General features: G+C 44.5%; 1 protein-coding gene across 3 annotated transcripts in view; it reads right to left on the bottom strand.

The window, feature by feature from the left end:
* Window positions 1-18,503, bottom strand: part of STIM1 (stromal interaction molecule 1) — a 192,906-nt gene that overhangs the window by 23,257 nt on the left and 151,146 nt on the right. For all 3 annotated transcript variants that reach the window (XM_060104419.1, XM_060104420.1, XM_060104421.1), the window contains exons 4-5: window positions 12,408-12,519; window positions 8,894-9,009 (exon numbers count right to left, since the gene is read on the bottom strand). In XM_060104419.1, the coding sequence (XP_059960402.1) occupies window positions 8,894-9,009; window positions 12,408-12,519 (228 nt within the window). The remainder of the gene's footprint in view (window positions 1-8,893; window positions 9,010-12,407; window positions 12,520-18,503) is intronic.

Here is an 18,503-nt window from a genome sequence, read left to right as displayed (position 1 = left end):
GGGCAGACAGATTGGGCATGAATCTATTCTATTCAGTCCCTTATTCTACCTTCTCTAGATCGATTTGAAACAAGATCCTATTTTTCCGAGCTTCATATTCTCATCCAATGCATAAATAAAAATACTGAATGACCAGGAGCAAGGATAGGCTCTATTAGTCACCCCCTGGGTCTCTTCAGCCAGTTTTGACTCCACTTAAATATACAAGCATCCATCCCATATATCCCTCTTCCTTTTCAAATGCATAGCTGAAGCTCAAATATACTGCCTGTCACATCCCGTGGGCTACCAAGCTTGGTGGGAAGAAAATAAGTCTAATCTGGCTGATTTACTCTGTGGCCCCTACTGATCATCACTTGTCTGTAGGCCAGTGCCCAGCACAGCACTGACCAGCACACAGAAGGTATTCAATAAATATTAGTGGGATTGAATCTTCACTGACAAGCCTCAAGTGTGATATCTCCCTCTCTTTAATCCACATAAGGAAAGAAGGGAAATAGAGAAAATATAAAATGGAACAGGCATTTATATTCATTTCAAATTCTCACAACTATTCTATAAGGTAAAGTCTTCCCATTCTGTAGACCAGAAAACTGAGGCTCCAGAGAGGCACTGACTTGCCAGAGTCCATAAAAAGTGACAGAGCTTGGATTCAAATCCAGCTTTGCCTGACTGCACGGTCTTCCTGCTACACTCCCCTTTCTCATTGTTCTCATTGTTTCTGTTTTACTACATGCAAACATCTCTCACCATGGAGATGCCTATATCCCCTGATTTAGCCTGAGTTCAACTCCAAGGATTCCAAGGCCTGAGTTTTCCCCCGAAACAACATGCTGGGAGCTGACTGTGGCACTGCCATCAGGACAGTGAAGATCCAAAGGCTGAATGGCCAGGCCTTTGAGGTTACACGTAAGGCCTCATGTAGAGAAATTTTTGTTTCATCAAAGGAAGCCTCTTGCACTGAGTATGAGGAAGTCTGGGTTCTATGCTTGCCTCTGTCCTAATTCATTTCCCCCATCTGGGTCTCAGCTTCCTCAACTGTAAAATGCATTATCACAGAATTACTAAAAGATCAAATGCATAGTTGTAAATGAAAGTGCTTTGAGGTGTTTGGAGACATTCAGATGGGCATATCCCATAGATAATAAAAAAATGTAGGGCTCCCCTGGTGGCACAGTGGTTGAGAGTCCGCCTGCCAATGCAGGGGACACAGGTTCGTGCCCTGGTCCGGGAAGATCCCACATGCCGCGGAGCGGCTGGGCCCGTGAGCCATGGCCGCTGAGCCTGTGCGTCCGGAGCCTGTGCTCTGCAACGGGAGAGGCCACAACAGTGAGAGGCCTGCATACCGCAAAAAAAAAAAAAAAAAAGAAAGAAAAACAAAAAAGAATGTAGATGTGGGATTTGAGGAAGAGGTAGGAGTTGGAGAAGTAGATGTGAGAATTGTCAGTTCCCATCAGTGGGGCCCCGGGCTGAACCCCACAGTCCTAAGGGAATCTGTGATGGTTAACTTTATGTGTCACCTTGACTGGACTAAGGGATGTCCGAATAGCTGGTAAAGCATTATTTCTGGGTGTGTCTGTGGAGTTGTCTTCATAAGAGATTAGTATTTGAATTGGTAGACTAAGAAGGTCATCTTCACTAATGCGACTGGACATCATCCAATCGTCCACATGCCACTAAGGGCCTGAACAGAACCAAAAGGCAGAGGTAGGGCAAATATGCTCTCTCAGCTTGAGTTGAGACATCCATCTCCCCCTGCCCTCTTACATCAGCTCCCCTGGCTCTCAATCTTCAGACTCAGACAAGGACTCACACCATCAGCTCCCCTGGTTCTCAGCCTTCAGACTCAGACTGAATTATACCACTGGCTTTCCTGGGGTCCCAGCTTGCAGACGGAAGATTGTGGAGCTTCTTGGCCTCCATAATAGCATGAATCAATTCTCATAATACATCTCCTCGTATATATATCTATATACATATCCTATTGGTTCTGTTTCTCTGGAGAACCCCGACAAATACAGAATCTATAAACTATTGTGTCAGAAAAAAAAGAGGGGAAAATAGGGAATTTAAGAGTCTAGTCTATGCCTTATTAGTGATGTACTTCTTCCTATCATAATCCCAGTCCTATTCTTCAATTCCTACCACTTTCCCAGCCTACCACAGTTCACAGAGGCCTGCCCATTCCTTCTCCTCTGAACTAGGATTCCCTGACCAACCCACTCTTTGGACAGCTAAAAACATGTATTATCTCAAGGTCTGTCCTGTGTGTTTTTCAGCTTCCATGGCAGTCACCTTCTGGTAATCTGTGAGTTCCTCAGGACCAGGGCACAAGACTTACTTATCTCTGTAGCCTCATACTTAGCATAGAGGCTGGCCAGAGCAGGTACTCAGCAAAGGTGGAAAGGAGAGAAAAAGGGAAGAAGAAAGGGAGGTTTTAGCAGGAAAGGGGAGGTACAATATAAAGTGTATGTGGAAGGCAAATAAATACCAGCTCCTGGGATCAAAAAAAATATGGCAAGCTGTCCTCACAGCCCCGACAGGAGCTCAGCTCTCAGAATCCACCTCACACCAGGGAACACAGCCACAGAGAAACCATGGAGGTTTCATGAGAGCAGAGGTGGCTGGCTAGGTGAACAGAGCAAACCCAGGGAAGCTGGTTAGGAGCTGGGGAGCCAGAGGGTGGCAGAATTCCCAGCCTGAGTGCTGCAAACAGATTTTAGCAAAATTAGGTCAACTGTTAACACAATCAGGCCTGAGGCAAGGGAGGAGGGTGTAAACAAATGAGATGCTTACATGTGAACACAGTCAGGGGTGATGGTGAGGATTTTCAGGGTGCCAGTTAGCACTGAGAACGTGAGCCTCCAATAATTATCACTTTCTGGAATCCCCTCTCCCAATCTATTCTCTCCACCGCTCTACTGCCCACAGTACCCCATGCCTGGCAGATACAGATACTCACCCCTTACTGCTAAAGTATGTGCTAGGAGTTTCTCTTGTCATTTACACAGCCTTCTGTGCTGAGGTATCTGTTTAACCTGTAAGAACTATTTCTGGGCCCTCCTCCCTTCTGGTTGTAGCCAAAAACTGCCTTAGCTGCGTCACCTATGCACAGACACTACATAGGGAGCGGTTCTCCCCACAACTAAGCTGGGCCAGACTCTTCTCTCACCTCCCCCAGCCTCCTTCTGTGCAACTTCTAGCATTCATCTCCTGGCACTTCTTCCTTGCTGGGCCTTACACTGAGTGCTGATGACAGATGAACAAAGCTGTGTCTGCCCTCAAGGAGTTTCCAGTTTAAAGAGTAACAGACAGGAAAACAGATTGTTATACAGAAAGCAGGTGCAATTACTTTGCTGTGCACCTGAAACTAACACGATATTGTAAATCAACTATACTTCCAAAAAAAAAAAAAAGCCACATCTGAAATAACAAACAAAAAAGCAGGTACAAAGGGCTGTGAATCCCCAGAGGAAAGTAAGAGGGAAGGGTTGAGCATGCCTGGGAAGGGTTGAGCATGCCTGGGAAGAGGCTGGAAAGGTATCCTAGAGAAGGCTTGAAGGGTGAGTTGGAACATAACAAAAAGGAGAAAGAGGGTAAGAACAGAGCTGACAGAGACCAGAGCAAGCTGTGCCAGAGAGGCAGCTACTTCTGCTTACTGAGGACTTTTCCCTATTACCTGAGCCACTGAGGAAGAAAGACAAGGCGCAGTCTCGTCTTTTCCTCTATCACAGCTCCCCCGGGCCTCGCAATTACTGGGCAGGCCTCTCTCTGCACCCTTCTCTGCACCCTTCTCTTTGTGCTAAGAGCACAAAGGGCACACAAGCCCTTAGCCCGAGACCAACCACAGCAGGCATTACACTAAAAACAGTAGCTACCATTTACTTAGAGGAAACTGGGACACAGAGAACCTTAGGAATGTGCCCAAGGTCACAAAGCGAGTGAGTGATAGAGGCAGTTTGCTTGATTTCAAAGCTGAAACTCTTATATCTTGTTTCCTCTAACACAAGTAGAGGGTGGGATAATACAGTAGAAAAGAGCACTGAAGTGTAAGTTAAAGACCTAGGTTTAGGGGCTTCCCTGGTGGGGCAGTGGTTGAGAGTCTGCCTGCCGATGCAGGGGACATGGGTTCGTGCCCCGGTCTGGGAAGATCCCACATGCCACGGAGCGGCTGGGCCCGTGAGCCATGGCCGCTGAGCCTGCACGTCCGGAGCCTGTGCTCCGCAACGGGAGAGGCCACAACGGTAAGAGGCCTGCGTACCGCAAAGACCTAGGTTTGAGGCATGGCTCTGTTATTGAAAAGCTGAACGACGTCTAAAAATTCACCTCATCTGAGCCTCAATTTCTCCCTCAGTGAATCATTTGCTGCCCTAATGAGACATCAACTTGGGCCCCAAACTGAACACCGTCCTTGGGCCTCTATGTCTCAGAGCACACCTGACACCTGACTAGCGGCACGGCCAGGAGAGCCCCAGGTGGGCCAGCCTGGAGCCAACTCTGCAGGTGGAAAAGACGGGAAATCACCTGTGCTGCTCTGTGGCCACATGGGGAGGACTGAGCTGTCTGCCATTGTCAGGACTCTGGGCTGAGCCAGTGTGATCCCTCTTCCCCCTTCCCAAGCTCTGAGGCTGCCGTGGGCAGATGGATCCCGCTCACTCAGCAGACACTCCCAGCTACTGTAAACAAAATTTTGATTTGCGATTTCTCAAACCTCAGACCTAAGGTGGAATTTTCATTAAGACTGGGCGAGGTAGCCATGACTGGCAACTGAAGTCGGCCCAGATGCTCTGGGGGTGTTTACTACAAGCCTGTGGTGAGGCCTGAGAACCACAGCCTGAAGCGCTCACCCTGGACGTAGAACCCAGGTCAGAGCCAACGCAGGCCATCACTCTAAGTCCTACATGAGTGCTGGGCAGGGAAGAGCACTGACCTAGGGATTTCAGTCCATGCGCAAATGGGAAAACAGAGCTGAGAGGGACACAGATCAAGGGATTCTTTGCAGATACCCACCAGGCATGGCCCCGCCCTTGCAGAAGTCTCCTGGCAAAGAGCTTCCTAGTATCTTCCTCAGGTTCCAGCTGGCAATTTTCAAAATGTTTCTTTAAGAAGCATCAGCAGGAAAGTATAAAAACAATCTCTGCCATCAGGACAGCTGCTGGATTCCAAAATCTTAGCTCCCAGGAGCACACCAACTCTATCTGAGTCCTTGAATGAGAGAGCCAGTAAGAGCCTTAACGACCAAGCCCATTTTACAGATGAGGGAAGCTAAATCTAGGCAGGAGAACTAAATTGCCAAAGGTCACTTGATAAGGCAAGGGCCAAATACAGAAATCCTAAAAGTACAGGATACAGGATACAGGAGGAAAGGACAGACCTCCTCCTGTCTTTTACACAGAACCCTTATCAACCAAAGGGTTCTTCCCCCAAATCATGGCATGTACAGCTGAAAGGAATTATAAGGATCCTTTAGTTCAGCTGTTTCATGATCCAAATCAGCAAACACATACTGAGAAAAGTGACCTACACCAGGTCACACAGTGAGTGGCAATTCTGAAGAGACCAAGGTGCTTTCCTAAACTTTATAAGAAGTTCTCTAAATGGAAGTCCAGGAGTTATAAAAAATCAAGTTGTATATAATGATGATGATGATGATGATGATGATGGAGATATAATCCACATACCCTAAAGTTCACTCTTTTAAATTGCACAATTCAGTGCTTTTAGCGTATTCACAAGGCTGTGTAACCATCAGCACAATTAATGTTAGAACCTTATCATTACCTCAAAAAGAAATCCCATACCCCTTACCGGTCGCTTCCCATTTCCCACTCCCTCCAGCCCCTGCCAGCCACCAATCTGCATTTGGTCCCTATGGATTTATCTATTCTGAATATTTCTTATAAATGGAATCATACAATATGTGTCCTTTTTTATGTCTGGCTTCTTTCACTCCCTCAGTTCTTTCACTTTTTTAGGCCACTTTTTTCCAGGTTCATCCATGTTGTAGCATGTATCAGAACTTCATTCTTTTTTATGGCTGAGTAGTATTTCATTGTGTTTATATACCACAACTATTTATCCATTCATCCACTGATGGATATATGGGTTGCTTCCACTTTTCGGCTATTGTGAATAATGCTGCTATGTATATATACTTGTTTCAGTACTGTTTTCAGCTCTTTGGGTACATTCTTAGGCATGGAATCGCTGAGTTATATGATAATTATGTTTAATTTTTTGAGGAACACTATTTTCTACAGTAGCTGAATCTTTTTCATTATCACTAGAAACGTACAAGGGTTCTAATTTCTAATTTCTTCACACCCCTGCCAACACTTACTTTCTGCTTTTTGTTTCTTTGTTTTCACTTTTATTGTAGTTATCCTAGTGGGTGTGAAGTATCTTCTTAGCTCTAGTACCCCTGCTCTGCCAATCTCAGAAACAGTTTTCTGCTGACCTCTGACCTCCCTTAGATGAGGTCATATGCAACCTATAGGCTATATGAAATGAGTCTAGGAGAAGATACTCCTGTCCTGGTATCAGTCTAACCTGCTTCACCAAGGCTCCTCTTGCTGGCTCTGACCTCTGGGACTCAGTACCATGCATGTACTCAGGATTCTGGTTCCTATGCTCTCCAGCCCTAGCTGATTTTTCCATATACAATCCTTGCTGACTTTAACCTGCAGTTTCTAATGCGCCCTTTCAGATATGGTAAATCCTATTTTGATACAGAACATGTAACAGTCTGTTAATATGTCTCAGAAGACTAAGGAAGACTTTCAGGCTTCCAGAGACCTCCCCTAACTAAGGTGTGACAGAGGAGAGTTTCTGCAAAGATAGGCTAGCTTTCACTGCTGGGTTTGATTCTTCTGGCAGAAGTGTTCTTGCTGGTGTACACAAAGAGAGGGGAAGAGGCTGTTAATGGAGAGAGTTTAATAAAGCCACTTCCCATTTTTCAAGAGTCAGCTCAAGAGTGATCCTCTCCATAAAGCTTCTTGGTCTGCAATTGCAAACTCCTCCCTACTTTGTGCTCCCACCTGAACTATGGAATGACTTACACGACAGTTATACCACCGTATTTGTTGACCATTTATTCGATTTGTTGACATGCCAATCTCCATTCAGACGGAACTTCTTGAGAGCAGGGACCCTGTCATGCATGGTGGTACACAGTAGGTGCTCAATAAATGTTAGTGGATGAATGAAAGGCCATTGCTCAGTACACAGGGTGGGTCTCATATAAAGAGTAGTGCCTTCGTTGTGTCATTTATTCAAAACGTATAAATGAATCACAAGAAAAAATGTGTCCTAGGACCAAAAACAGGGCAACAAAGGAGATGGAAATGGTCTTCTCCCATGTTGCTCTGTTTCACGCTTTCAAAAGATATATACCTCCTGGAAAAGGCAAAACTATGGAGAAGTAAAAAATCAGTGAGTGCCAGGGGTTGAGGAGGAGAGCGGGATAAACAGGTGGGGCACAGAGGATCTTTAGGGCAGTGAAACCATTCTGTATGACACCACACAGATGGATACACATCATTATACATTTGTCCAAATCCACAGACTGCACAACACCAAGAGTGAACCTTAATGTAAACTTCAGGCTCTAGGTGATAATGCTGTGTCAGTGCAGGTTCAGCAGTTGTTACAGTGCACCACTGCGGTGAGGATGCTGATAATGGGGGAGGCTGTGCACGTATGTGGGCAGGAGGTATATAGAAAATCTCTGTAGCTTCCACTCAATTCTGATGTAAACCTAAAGCTACTCTAAAAAATAAAGTCTAGGGACTTCCCTGGCGGTCTAGTGGTTAAGACTCCGTACTTCCACTGCATGGGGCATGGGTTCAATCCCTGGTCGGGGAACTAGGATGCCGTGCAGTGTGGCTAAAAAAAAATGAAAATAGGGAATTCCCTCGTGGTCCAGTGGTTAGGACTCGGGCTTTCACTGCTGTGGGCCTGGGCTCGATCCCTGGTTGGGGAACTAAGATCCCACAAGCCACGTGGCCAAATAAATAACTAAATAAATAAATAAAGTCTGTTAAAATTTTTTTAAACCACAGAAAGTACAGACCCATCCACCTCTATTGAGATATCAGCTTGGGCACTTGTCAAGTCAAATGCACGGACAGGGAAATGTTATACTGCCCCTGACCCTGGCTGCCAGCTGCTTCTCTGGACTGGTTCTTGGCTCTATAGCATTCTGCTGCTGGCATCCTCAATTGATGCCAACAGCTCCCAAAGGGCAGGGAGTAGGCCCTAAGAGCCTGTTTGGTCAAGACTAATTTTCTAAGAAATCTTACTACTTCTGTGCTGAGTTCACTTAGAATAAAAAAGGTTGGCAAGGTTGGCCCTTCCCACCTCGCAGATCTTCAGGAGTTGAAGCACCTAATACCCTCAACTAACCCTGGGTTGAAGAGACCAGACTTCCTTGGTCTGAGTGTGTCTCTATTGATTCAGTGAAAGCCTGCTTAATCCCGTTTGTTTGTCCAAGGACACAAAATGTTCAGCCATCAGTTCATACCCTCTGCATATCCACAGCGAGAGCAGGAACAGCTTAAATGGCACTCAGCCCCTTTTGGGTTACTCCTTATACCTGAGCATGCCATTCATATTTTAGTGTTTGTATCCTTGCTCAGGTTGTTTCCTCCACCTAGAATGCCCTCTCCTGCCACCTCCATGGAATAAAACCCTATCCATCTTTAAAGGCAGAGCTCACATGCCACCTCTTCTAGAGGATGCCTTCTGTATCCCTCCCCTGGATCTCAGTAGCATTGTGTACCTCTCTAGAACATTCATTTTATCCCTTTAGGGCAGACCCAGGACCTCAACCCAGCCACTCCAACTGCCTTCGGGTCCATGGCACATCAGCAGCCCTTCTTGCCACAGGACTCACAGAGAGGAGGCCCAAAGAGCACTGTGTCCAGGGCCTTCAGCTGCAGCTTCTGCCGATGGCTCCGGTCTGTCATCTTTAGCACAGTCCCTGTCATGGTGGTGTTGGTTACAGCGAGCCTGTTGGGACAAAGAGTAGGGGCTCAGTTCCCTGCCGGCAAAGCAGGAAGGATCCTGGTAGGACTACCCACCTCGCCCAGGAACACTTCCATGACTTCTAGCTCCTGGTGACTGCTCCCCTCTGCACTCTAGTACACAGAGTCTGTACCAGTGAATCTCAACAAGCAGTGAACAGGACACATAACATTCACCAAGAATTTGTTCACCCTTCTCCCCATGTCCACCATCTCCTGAATATCTACTCTCAAAGGATTATCCATCTGTAACCATTCCCACACCCAACTGTAAATTTTCTGTTGCACTTCTCCTTCCAGGGATTATCCACTATATACCTGTCCCCATATTCCCACCATTTGCAAACACATTCGCCTGTCCAGCCCAGGTCAAAATGTTATGCCACGTGACCCAGTGATTCTAGGGACCTCTGAATTATCCTAATCCTAACACACTGTCATTAAATATAAATCTGCTGACAACGAGCATTGCATTAGTCTTGTTATAATGCAATGCAACAAGCACTGCATTAGAACTTCTAAGCAATGAGAAATGAAAAAGGAGCTAACATTTAATAAGCAGCTGTGTATATCTCATATTGTTCTGACACTTTACATACAATACCTCATTTAGTCCTCACACTTTGTTATTTGAGTAACAGTAATTTACTCCCAGTCAGATTACTATAATTTCTTATATTCTTTAATCATACTGTTAATAATAACTTAATAAGAGAGGACCTATAAACAAGGAAATGATATAGGAAAAACTGGACTTTGTTTCTCTTCTGCTGGAACATAGTAGATACACGAGAGGGGTATAAGATATGAAAGGTTGAAAAATCACTGATCTGAGTCCCACAGTGAGCATTACCTACTGTACTAAGGTTAGTGCTCTTTTCTGATTCATAGCTTTGTTTCCCTAGGTAGAAAAGAAGCTTCTGACATCAGTGTGTCATTTATACTCCTGCCTGGGCATGTGGGCATAGCTACTTCTTTCTCTAGCCCTGGGAAGCAATCAAGCCCACCCACAAGAGCAGCAGTGAGACACTGTGATGGGGGTGGGGGTGGTCAGGAGAACGAGCTTCTGGTCCCAGCTCCGTCAGTGACTCACTTGTCTGACCATAAGCAGCTTGGTCTCTCCCCTGGGGCCTCAGTTTCCTTCTTTTACTTATGTAAATGATATGCTTCCTACAAAGCTGGGAGTTCTTTGGGCTCCTGTTTAGAGCACTTCTACCAGGTGTACTGGCCCCTTCATCTAACTGATCAAAATAAGTGTCATCTTTTCTACATTCTTTTTGTCAAAGAAACCTATGAACTTCTAAGCAATGAGAAATGACAAAGGAGCTAACATTTAATAAGCAGCTGTGTATATCTCATCTTGTTCTGACACTTTACATACAGTACCTCATTTAGTCCTCACACTTTAAGAACTCAGTTCTATTATTAGCTCCATTTTACAGATAAGAAAAATGAGACTTAGAGGTAAGTAACTTGCCCAAAGTCACGCAGCAAGTAAGTGGCAAAGGCAGGATACAACGCAAATCTGCTAGATCCGTCCCATTATACCACGCTGCCTAGGGATGGGCCTAGAAGCGCCCACACTCTACCCCACACCCTACTCTCTGAATGCTCCATGCTTCCTGCTGTCGCTAAGGTACCACAGCTTGTTTACCTCTACCCCTATGCCCAGCCTGGCTGGGTCTGGTCTTGGATCTAATCCTAGTCACAGAATGGCCAAGTGAGCGCACTGCCTGAGAACTGACTTCTTATCCTATGTTTTCCAGTTTTAATCCAAGCCATAGCCGTTCTTCAAGATGGAATAGGCCAGGGATCCACAAGGCAATACTGCTATTTCCATGTGAAAGAAACCTAAATCCTGGAGCTTCATGGTCAATCATCTGTTTAATTGTCTGTCTTTTCCACTAAACATGGAGTTCCTCAAGGCAAATGTGAGGTCTAATGCATTTCTTTGTCCTCAGGGCCCAGGAGAGAGCATGGCACATGGTAAGTGCTTGGTAAAGTTTTGTTAAATAGAACTAAACTGAGTATTTCCAGGAAGCCTATTTTCAAACTACATGGGGCAAGAGGAAGAAGCAGTGAAAAAAGCAGGGCACTTAGAACCAGGCAGACCTGAGTTCAAATCCCAGCTCTGCCACTGACCAGCTTTGAAAAATCATAAAATATTTGAAGTTCAGTTTGCTTGCCCGAAAGTTGGGATAATAATTCCTTCCTCCCAGAATTGTGAGAATCAACTGAAATAATAGGTAGGAAAGTACCCTATAAAGGGATGTACAAACATTAAGATTATTACTCTCTCCAGAGTAGGGAGAAGCTGTGAATAAGAGGCTGCAGGCAGCAGAGGAGGGACCAGCCAGCTCAGCTAGGCCTGGACAGCAGCACCCGGTAGCCCTGTGGCTGGAGGCTGCAATGTGTGGGCATTCCAACAGCCTCCCCTTCCCCTTTCCCCTTTGCTGAAGCTCATAACCAGATGCACCTACATAATAAGATGACAGATTATACATAATCAGCACTTACCAGACAGTAAGCCCTTTGAGGGCAAGGGCAGGTTGTTGTCATCTTTATCCCCAGCACCCAGCACAAGTGCTTGGCACAGAGCAGGTACCCAGTAAATACTGGGTGAATGAATAAGCGAATGGATTAATGACTGAATGACATATGGCGCTAGTTTGACATAACAAGAAGTCCAAGCAGTATTCCATCCCCTCCCCACACCCACCCCAAGTCCTAGTACATTGTGCCTGAAAGGGAGGCAGAGCTAGGGCATAACAGCTGTTGGAAGAGTCATTCCAGAGAGGAGACTGGGGCCGATGGTAGTCAGCCCCCACCTCTGCACCGGTTCTTTAGAGCAGATAAACTGCAGGTGGATAGTTCCGGGAAGGTTAAAAGAGCCCCGAGTCCCCTGGGCAATGAAAGAGGCAACTGCTGGGGGGACAGCAAAAGAAAAGAGAAAAACACAGGCTTTGAAGTCTACCCAGATCTAGGTTCAAATCGCAGTTTTGCCTCTAACTAGCCATGTGACCTTGGAAAAGTTACTAGGCCAGGTTCATCACCTAGATACAATAATACCTACCTTACAGGATTGATGTAAGAATTAAATGAGATACTGTACATAAAGTGTTGAGTAGAGTGCCTGGCATATACTAAGCACTCAATAAATGGTAGCTATTAGTACTAGTCCCAGGATTGATAGAAATATTAAATAAGAGAGTAGATGTGGAGTGTCCATATGCTTTCTAGCAAGTGCACAGTAAATGTGAGAAGTCTACAGATCCTGCCCTGAAAGGGGTGAAACTTCAGTTAACAGGTGAGAGCAAAGTGAGGGCAAGCCGACCCCAGCCCATTCCCCACACCCCCAGTGAGAGAACCCAGTCCCTTCCTGACCTCGGCATGGCATGGCCACTGAGCTGCAGCTTCCGGAATGTCTCCTCATACTGAGGCAGCTCCACATATGTGATCAGCCACTGCACCACCTCATCCACGGTCCAGTTGTACACTGCGGAAAGAGATAAGCAAAGCCATGACTCCAGAACGCAAGCACTGCTTGTTCTTACTGTCACAGTCTCCACGACCTTAACATTCACCACATGTCTACGTGTTTAACAGATCTCTCTCCCATAAAATCCCAAGTATGAAAGGAATACATACAGCACTTTTTGTTTGACCTATAGGGGATGGACTTGTTCTTCCACTATTCAGGTATCTGGGATAAAATAATCCTTAATTATTATATAATATACTATATTATATGTAGTATTATATTATATATTATTGCAATATAATAACAAATGATATTAATAGAAGCCATCATTTACATAGCACTTACTATATAACAGGTACTGTGCTACGCACTTCACATATATTAGCTCACTAATCTTTGCAACTACCATGTGAAGGATATGTTCCACTTTATCCCTATTTTACAGATGAAGAAACTGATGCACAAAAAGGTTATGTAACTTTCCCAAAGTTATCCAGCCAGGAATTGGTAAAGCCAATTTTGGACTCAAGCAGTCTGGCATCATAGCCCTTGCCCTAGCCTTTATGTCATAAATATAATGCGTACATAACATTTTAAAATTTATATAAATAATATATATAAAGGATATATATATGTGTGTGTATATATATATATATATATATATATATACACACACACATACACACATACATATATCCTCCCTGACACAGCTGGAAAGCTTCACGCAAAGGCAAATCTGAGCCAAGTGATGGATCCAGATGACATCACTTAAGCCCGGAATGAGATCACACCTGTAGACAGCCCTATTCATACGTTTTTCAGTTTTCTGCAAAAAGTAAATTCCCCCTTTTGCTTATATCAGATTGAAAAGATTTTCTGTCACAGTAGGAGCCAATTCTAACTGAAACAATTACTGAGTGATCATTCACAACATGGCAAATCATGTGATTACTATACATGGATCACTGTACCTAATCATTTCCTCAATACTATAAAACTGTGATTTTTTTAACTGGACAACCATAAAAATAATCCTTGTAAAATAATTTTAATATTTCTGTGGTATTTAGCCACATATATAACAAATTTATCTCCATACTTTATCAAGAATCAACAATAAAAGAACAGAAAAGGACTTAACATGCAAGGAATATGTTCAAGCCAAGTAAAAGTCAAATGACATCATGATGTATTATATAAATCAAAGTTTCATAGGAGCTTGAATAGACAAGAATGGTGGGAGGACTGAGTCACCATATAGCACCCAGTAATACAGCTATGCTGAACTTAAAGAGCCTTGGGTGGGAGCAACTGGGTTTCAGCAAAACGTGTCATTTTATTGGATTTAAAATTTGCTTTTATTTAATGTATTAGTGTGCTTTTGTTTATATTTGTGCACAAATTTTATATAGCAACTTAAACCTCATTTTATGTTTCTACATATTTAAATACCATTAAATAAAACCAGCTTTGCAGGCCCAAGATAAATGATTTCCCTTAAAAGGAAGCTGTACATTCCTCAAGTTGAAAACTACCGCTGTGAGCAGCAAGAAGCCAAAAAAGTTTTGAAGCAGAATGAAATGGTGAGATTTATCACCCTCCTCTCTTAAGATACATATCTTTCCCCAAAACTGTCCTTCATCAGAATGCTTTCTAATCTCCCCTTAACAGTTAGGAGACATTGAAGGCAGGGACCACATCCTATTCATTTTTGCTCACCCCTTTGTCGCTAAAATAGTGCCTCTTATACAGTGGCATCAATAATAATTTACTGAAAGAATAACTACCCTAAATGAGGAGTTCCAGAAATGTTCTGAATGTGGGCCTCCAGACAGCAGCCACAATCTTCCTAGACAAATATACAGCTCAGGTGGAGTTTAACTTCTGAAATGCTTGTCCAAAAATCAGCATTCCTCTGGTAGGCACACCTCAGATCTTAGGTTGTTTCTGTCACTCTGATATAAACTAGAGAAGTTGGAAGGCTGGGCCCTGACTCTTCATCCTTCTACCTCCCATAGGGGAGCCCAGCACACAGTACAAAGCAGACACTCAGAGAAACATTCCGAATGAAACAATAGAAGACAAAAATGCTCTAATCTCTCCATGTCCCCAAGAAGCTGCTGGAGCTCAGGAGGGAAGTTCTGAAGCCAAGAGACTTTGAAGGTAGATTAGATCATTTGCAGAGGCACAGGAAAGGTTCCAGGAGAGGAAATGAGGCAGGTCTAGTGCACTCAGGTTGATTGCATCCTAGAAGACAAGATCCCGGAGGCTTAGGCGGTGAGTGCTGAGTCAGTGCCTGGTTGAATATCTACTTTCCAGACTAGAATACATTGGAGGGAAGAGAAAGATTAACTTCCAAGAGATATGCTCAAATCCTAGGGCTTAGGAAAGGAGGGATGACAGAACTGGGGTTAAAGAAGTGTTGAGGAAAGTAGAATAGACTGGCCATTTATTCCTGAAAATGAATGTATCTCCACATACATTATAAACATGATCACGTGCTACGGTCCAGAGTGTTAGGTAATGAAGGCCTAGCAGAGTGGCACAAGATGTGAGGCAGACAGACAAGTGCTAGCCTGCAAAGTGCAGAGAACACATTCCTGCCCCTACTGTCAAGGGAGCTCGGCCTCACCCAGCATGGCGTATGGAGTAGAAAGGCCACGTCACGTATGGTTGCTTGAAAGCCTTGAGGCCAGCGGTGCCACAAGGGTCTTCTGTCTACGGGGAAGACGACCTGATACAAGCCTGAGCATAAATGCTTGGCATGCAGGAACTCCTCCACTTGTGCCCTACACTGCAGTGGAGACAGGAGTCACTCTAGACCGGGGTTTCTCAGTCTCTGCAGCACTGACCTTTTGGACAGGTTAATTCTTTGTTGTTGGGGGATGTCCTATGCATTGTAGGATGTTTAACAATAGCCCTGGCATCTACCCACCAGATGCCAGTAGCATGCTGCCAGTCATAACAATCAAAAATATCTCCAGGGCTTCCCTGGTGGGGCAGTGGTTGAGAGACCGCCTGCCAATGCAGGGGACGCGGGTTCGTGCCCCGGTCCCGGAGGATCCCACATGCCGCGGAGCAGCTGGGCCTATGAGCCATGGCCGCTGAGCCTGCGCATCCAGAGCCTGTGCTCCACAACGGGAGAGGCCACAACAGTGAGAGGCCCGTGTACCGCAAAAAAAAAAAAAAAAAAAAAAAAAAAAAAAAAATCTCCAGATACTGCCAAATGTTCCCCGGGAAACAAAACTGCCCCCCACTGAGAACTACCGCTCTAAACACTACACTAAGTGAGGCAGAGGGTCTGTAAGGGGACCACTACACTCCAATAAGGATGGACTCTGAACATAGTCAGTCCCTACAGAACTACACTTTGCAGAAAAGGATGATGACTTCAGCATGTCAGGACAAACCTCAAGGCACTTGTTTTTTGGGTTTTGTGCTCCACATATTATTCTGTTACCTGGCAGATGCCCTACCTAGGTAAGCCTTGGCAGTATGGTGTTGCCAACTCATAGTCACTGCAGTCTGAACAAACTAAGCCAGGACGAGCTGCATCCTTGTCAGACAGCAACGCTGTGTCCCAGCATGAAGATCTCACTCAACAGTCAAGGTGAGATATTAGGGCCCCTTGTTCCTAAGGTTCAAGCACCTAAAAGTTAAAAATCTTGTTCTGCTTTCTCATTCCAAAAGAGAAAATGGGAAGAATCCCTGAGCCAAAGTGAGAAAGAAGGTAACAGCAAGTACAGAGAGCTGTGGCTGACAGTAAAAGGAGACAGAATTTGGCCAGGGGAGCTTAGTACAGATAGAGACTCCCAGTGACTCACATGACCAAACCCCAGGAGGACATGCAAGCAAGAGAGAGTTTTCTAAGGTGATGATTCTCTCATCCCCCTACGCCTGTCCATTTTGCTCCTAGAGACATCAAAGACTACATCTCTGGGCAAAATGACAAACAATACTACACAGAATCGGAGAAAGCCAACCTCTGGAGTTTTCCACAACAAATAGTCCTTTTATAAAAAGAAATGTACAAGGTGACTGACTATGTAGCCTCCAACCTTTCTAATGACATAATCTACATGTAAAAAAAAAATTTGAGCACACGTTGCCAATATATGAATATCTGTTTATAAATTAGATATATGTACTAACACTAGGTATACTGTAAAACATACATAAAAATTAAATGAGATAAAAATAAATGCAATATAAATACAAGCTATTATATTCTCTTGGGGCACCCCAGTTGATTGTCTTGTACAATTGGAAACCCTTGACCCAAACTTCACAGCTTTACCCCACATGCTGCCTCTGTTATAGCTTTTAGCTTCTCAGTCTTCTTCTAGAATCAGTATCTTGCACTATTTACTTATTTATCCTTGAACATTGCTCTCAGACTTCTAGGTCTTTGCTGTTTCCGGAAAAGCTCTCTTCCCTCTTCCTGGCCTGATAAACACCAACTAGCCCTTAAAACCCAGCTCCACCTCTTCACTTATTGAAACTCTTTGGAGCCCATTTTAAAATCATGAGCAGGGGCTTCCCTGGTGGTGCAGTGGTTGAGAGTCCGCCTGCCGAGGCAGGGGACACGGGTTCGTGCCCCCGTCTGGGAAGATCCCACATGCCACAGAGCAGCTGGGCCTGTGAGCCATGGCTGCTGGGCCTGTGTGTCCGGAGCCTGTGCTCTGCAATGGGAGAGGCCACAACAGTGAGAGGCCCACGTACCACAAAAAAAAAAAAAAAATCATGAGCAAAGACACAGAACTATAAAGTGTGGGGCCTGTTCAGAGAACTCTGACTCCCGTTTGCCTGGAGTCCAAGGGTTGTACATAGGGACAAGGAGGGTGAGGCACTACTGAGGCCAAATGATAAACGGCCTTGAAAGCAGTCGGTCCAAAACTCCAAAATCATTTATTCATTGGGGGGAAATTTTTATTGAGTACCTACTACTTGCCAGGCACCACTCTAGAAGCTAGGAATATAACAGTGCACAAAAGAGTCAGATTCCTAGTGTTTATATTCTGGTGGAGAGAGACAAACTAAAACACTGTAACAAATAATTGTATGTTGGGTAGTGATAAATACAAGAAGAAAAATAAAGCAGGGTAAGAGGATAAAGAGTAGTGCTATATCAGACCAGATCAAGGAAGGCCTCTTTGACAAGATGACATTTGAGGAGAAAATAAAATGAAGTCATGAGCCATGTGGATACTTGGGGGAAGGGCATTCCAGGCAGATGGAACAGTAAGTACTACTCCTAGCACATGAGCTATAGTGATACCTCCAGGGATAGGCCAGAACAGATCCTTGGCCTTGGCCAATCCTTTTTCTTGTCAGAGAAAGAATAAGCAGTAAGAAATGGGCTCCTGAATCAGTATGTCTTTCCCCTAATGGACTGGTGGTGCCTCCAAATAAAGCCCTCACTTTTGTAGTTTCAAACTCACATCCCAAAAGAACTATGTCTGGCAGAAAAGTTACCAGTACCTTCTTTGCCTCTCTTTCACACAGCTGTTAGTCAGTGAGTTGGTCACTTGGTCAGTCTTTTGGTCAGCCAGTCAGATATAGCACAATGGTTAAGAATTTGGACTTTGGAACCAAGTGACTTGGATTGAATTCAAGATTTGCTACTTACTAGATATAAGATCATGGACAAGTTACCTCACATTTCTGTGCCTCATTCTGTCACCTAATGGTGAGAATCAGAGTTCTCACATCCTAAGAGTGGAATGAAGATATGACAAGTTCCTAGCATACAGTAAGTGCTAAACAAATATTATCCATTATTATCACCATTCATTCATTCCTTCATTCACTAAGCTTTCACTGGCTTCTACTCTAGTAGATCCTTGGTTGGTTACAGAGATCAATCTGGATGATCTCCATCATCCAGGGCTCTTTTCTAGAGAAGGAGACATATAGGAAATTAAATGAGTATAATACAGTGTGATAAGTGCTAGGTAAGAGGGATGTATGGGGTGATGTGAGGGCACAGAGAAAGGAGT

The sequence above is a fragment of the Mesoplodon densirostris genome, chromosome 7, assembly GCF_025265405.1.
Source record: "Mesoplodon densirostris isolate mMesDen1 chromosome 7, mMesDen1 primary haplotype, whole genome shotgun sequence".
Classification (NCBI taxonomy): domain Eukaryota; kingdom Metazoa; phylum Chordata; class Mammalia; order Artiodactyla; family Ziphiidae; genus Mesoplodon; species Mesoplodon densirostris.
This window is presented reverse-complemented; position numbering and strand designations above follow the sequence as displayed.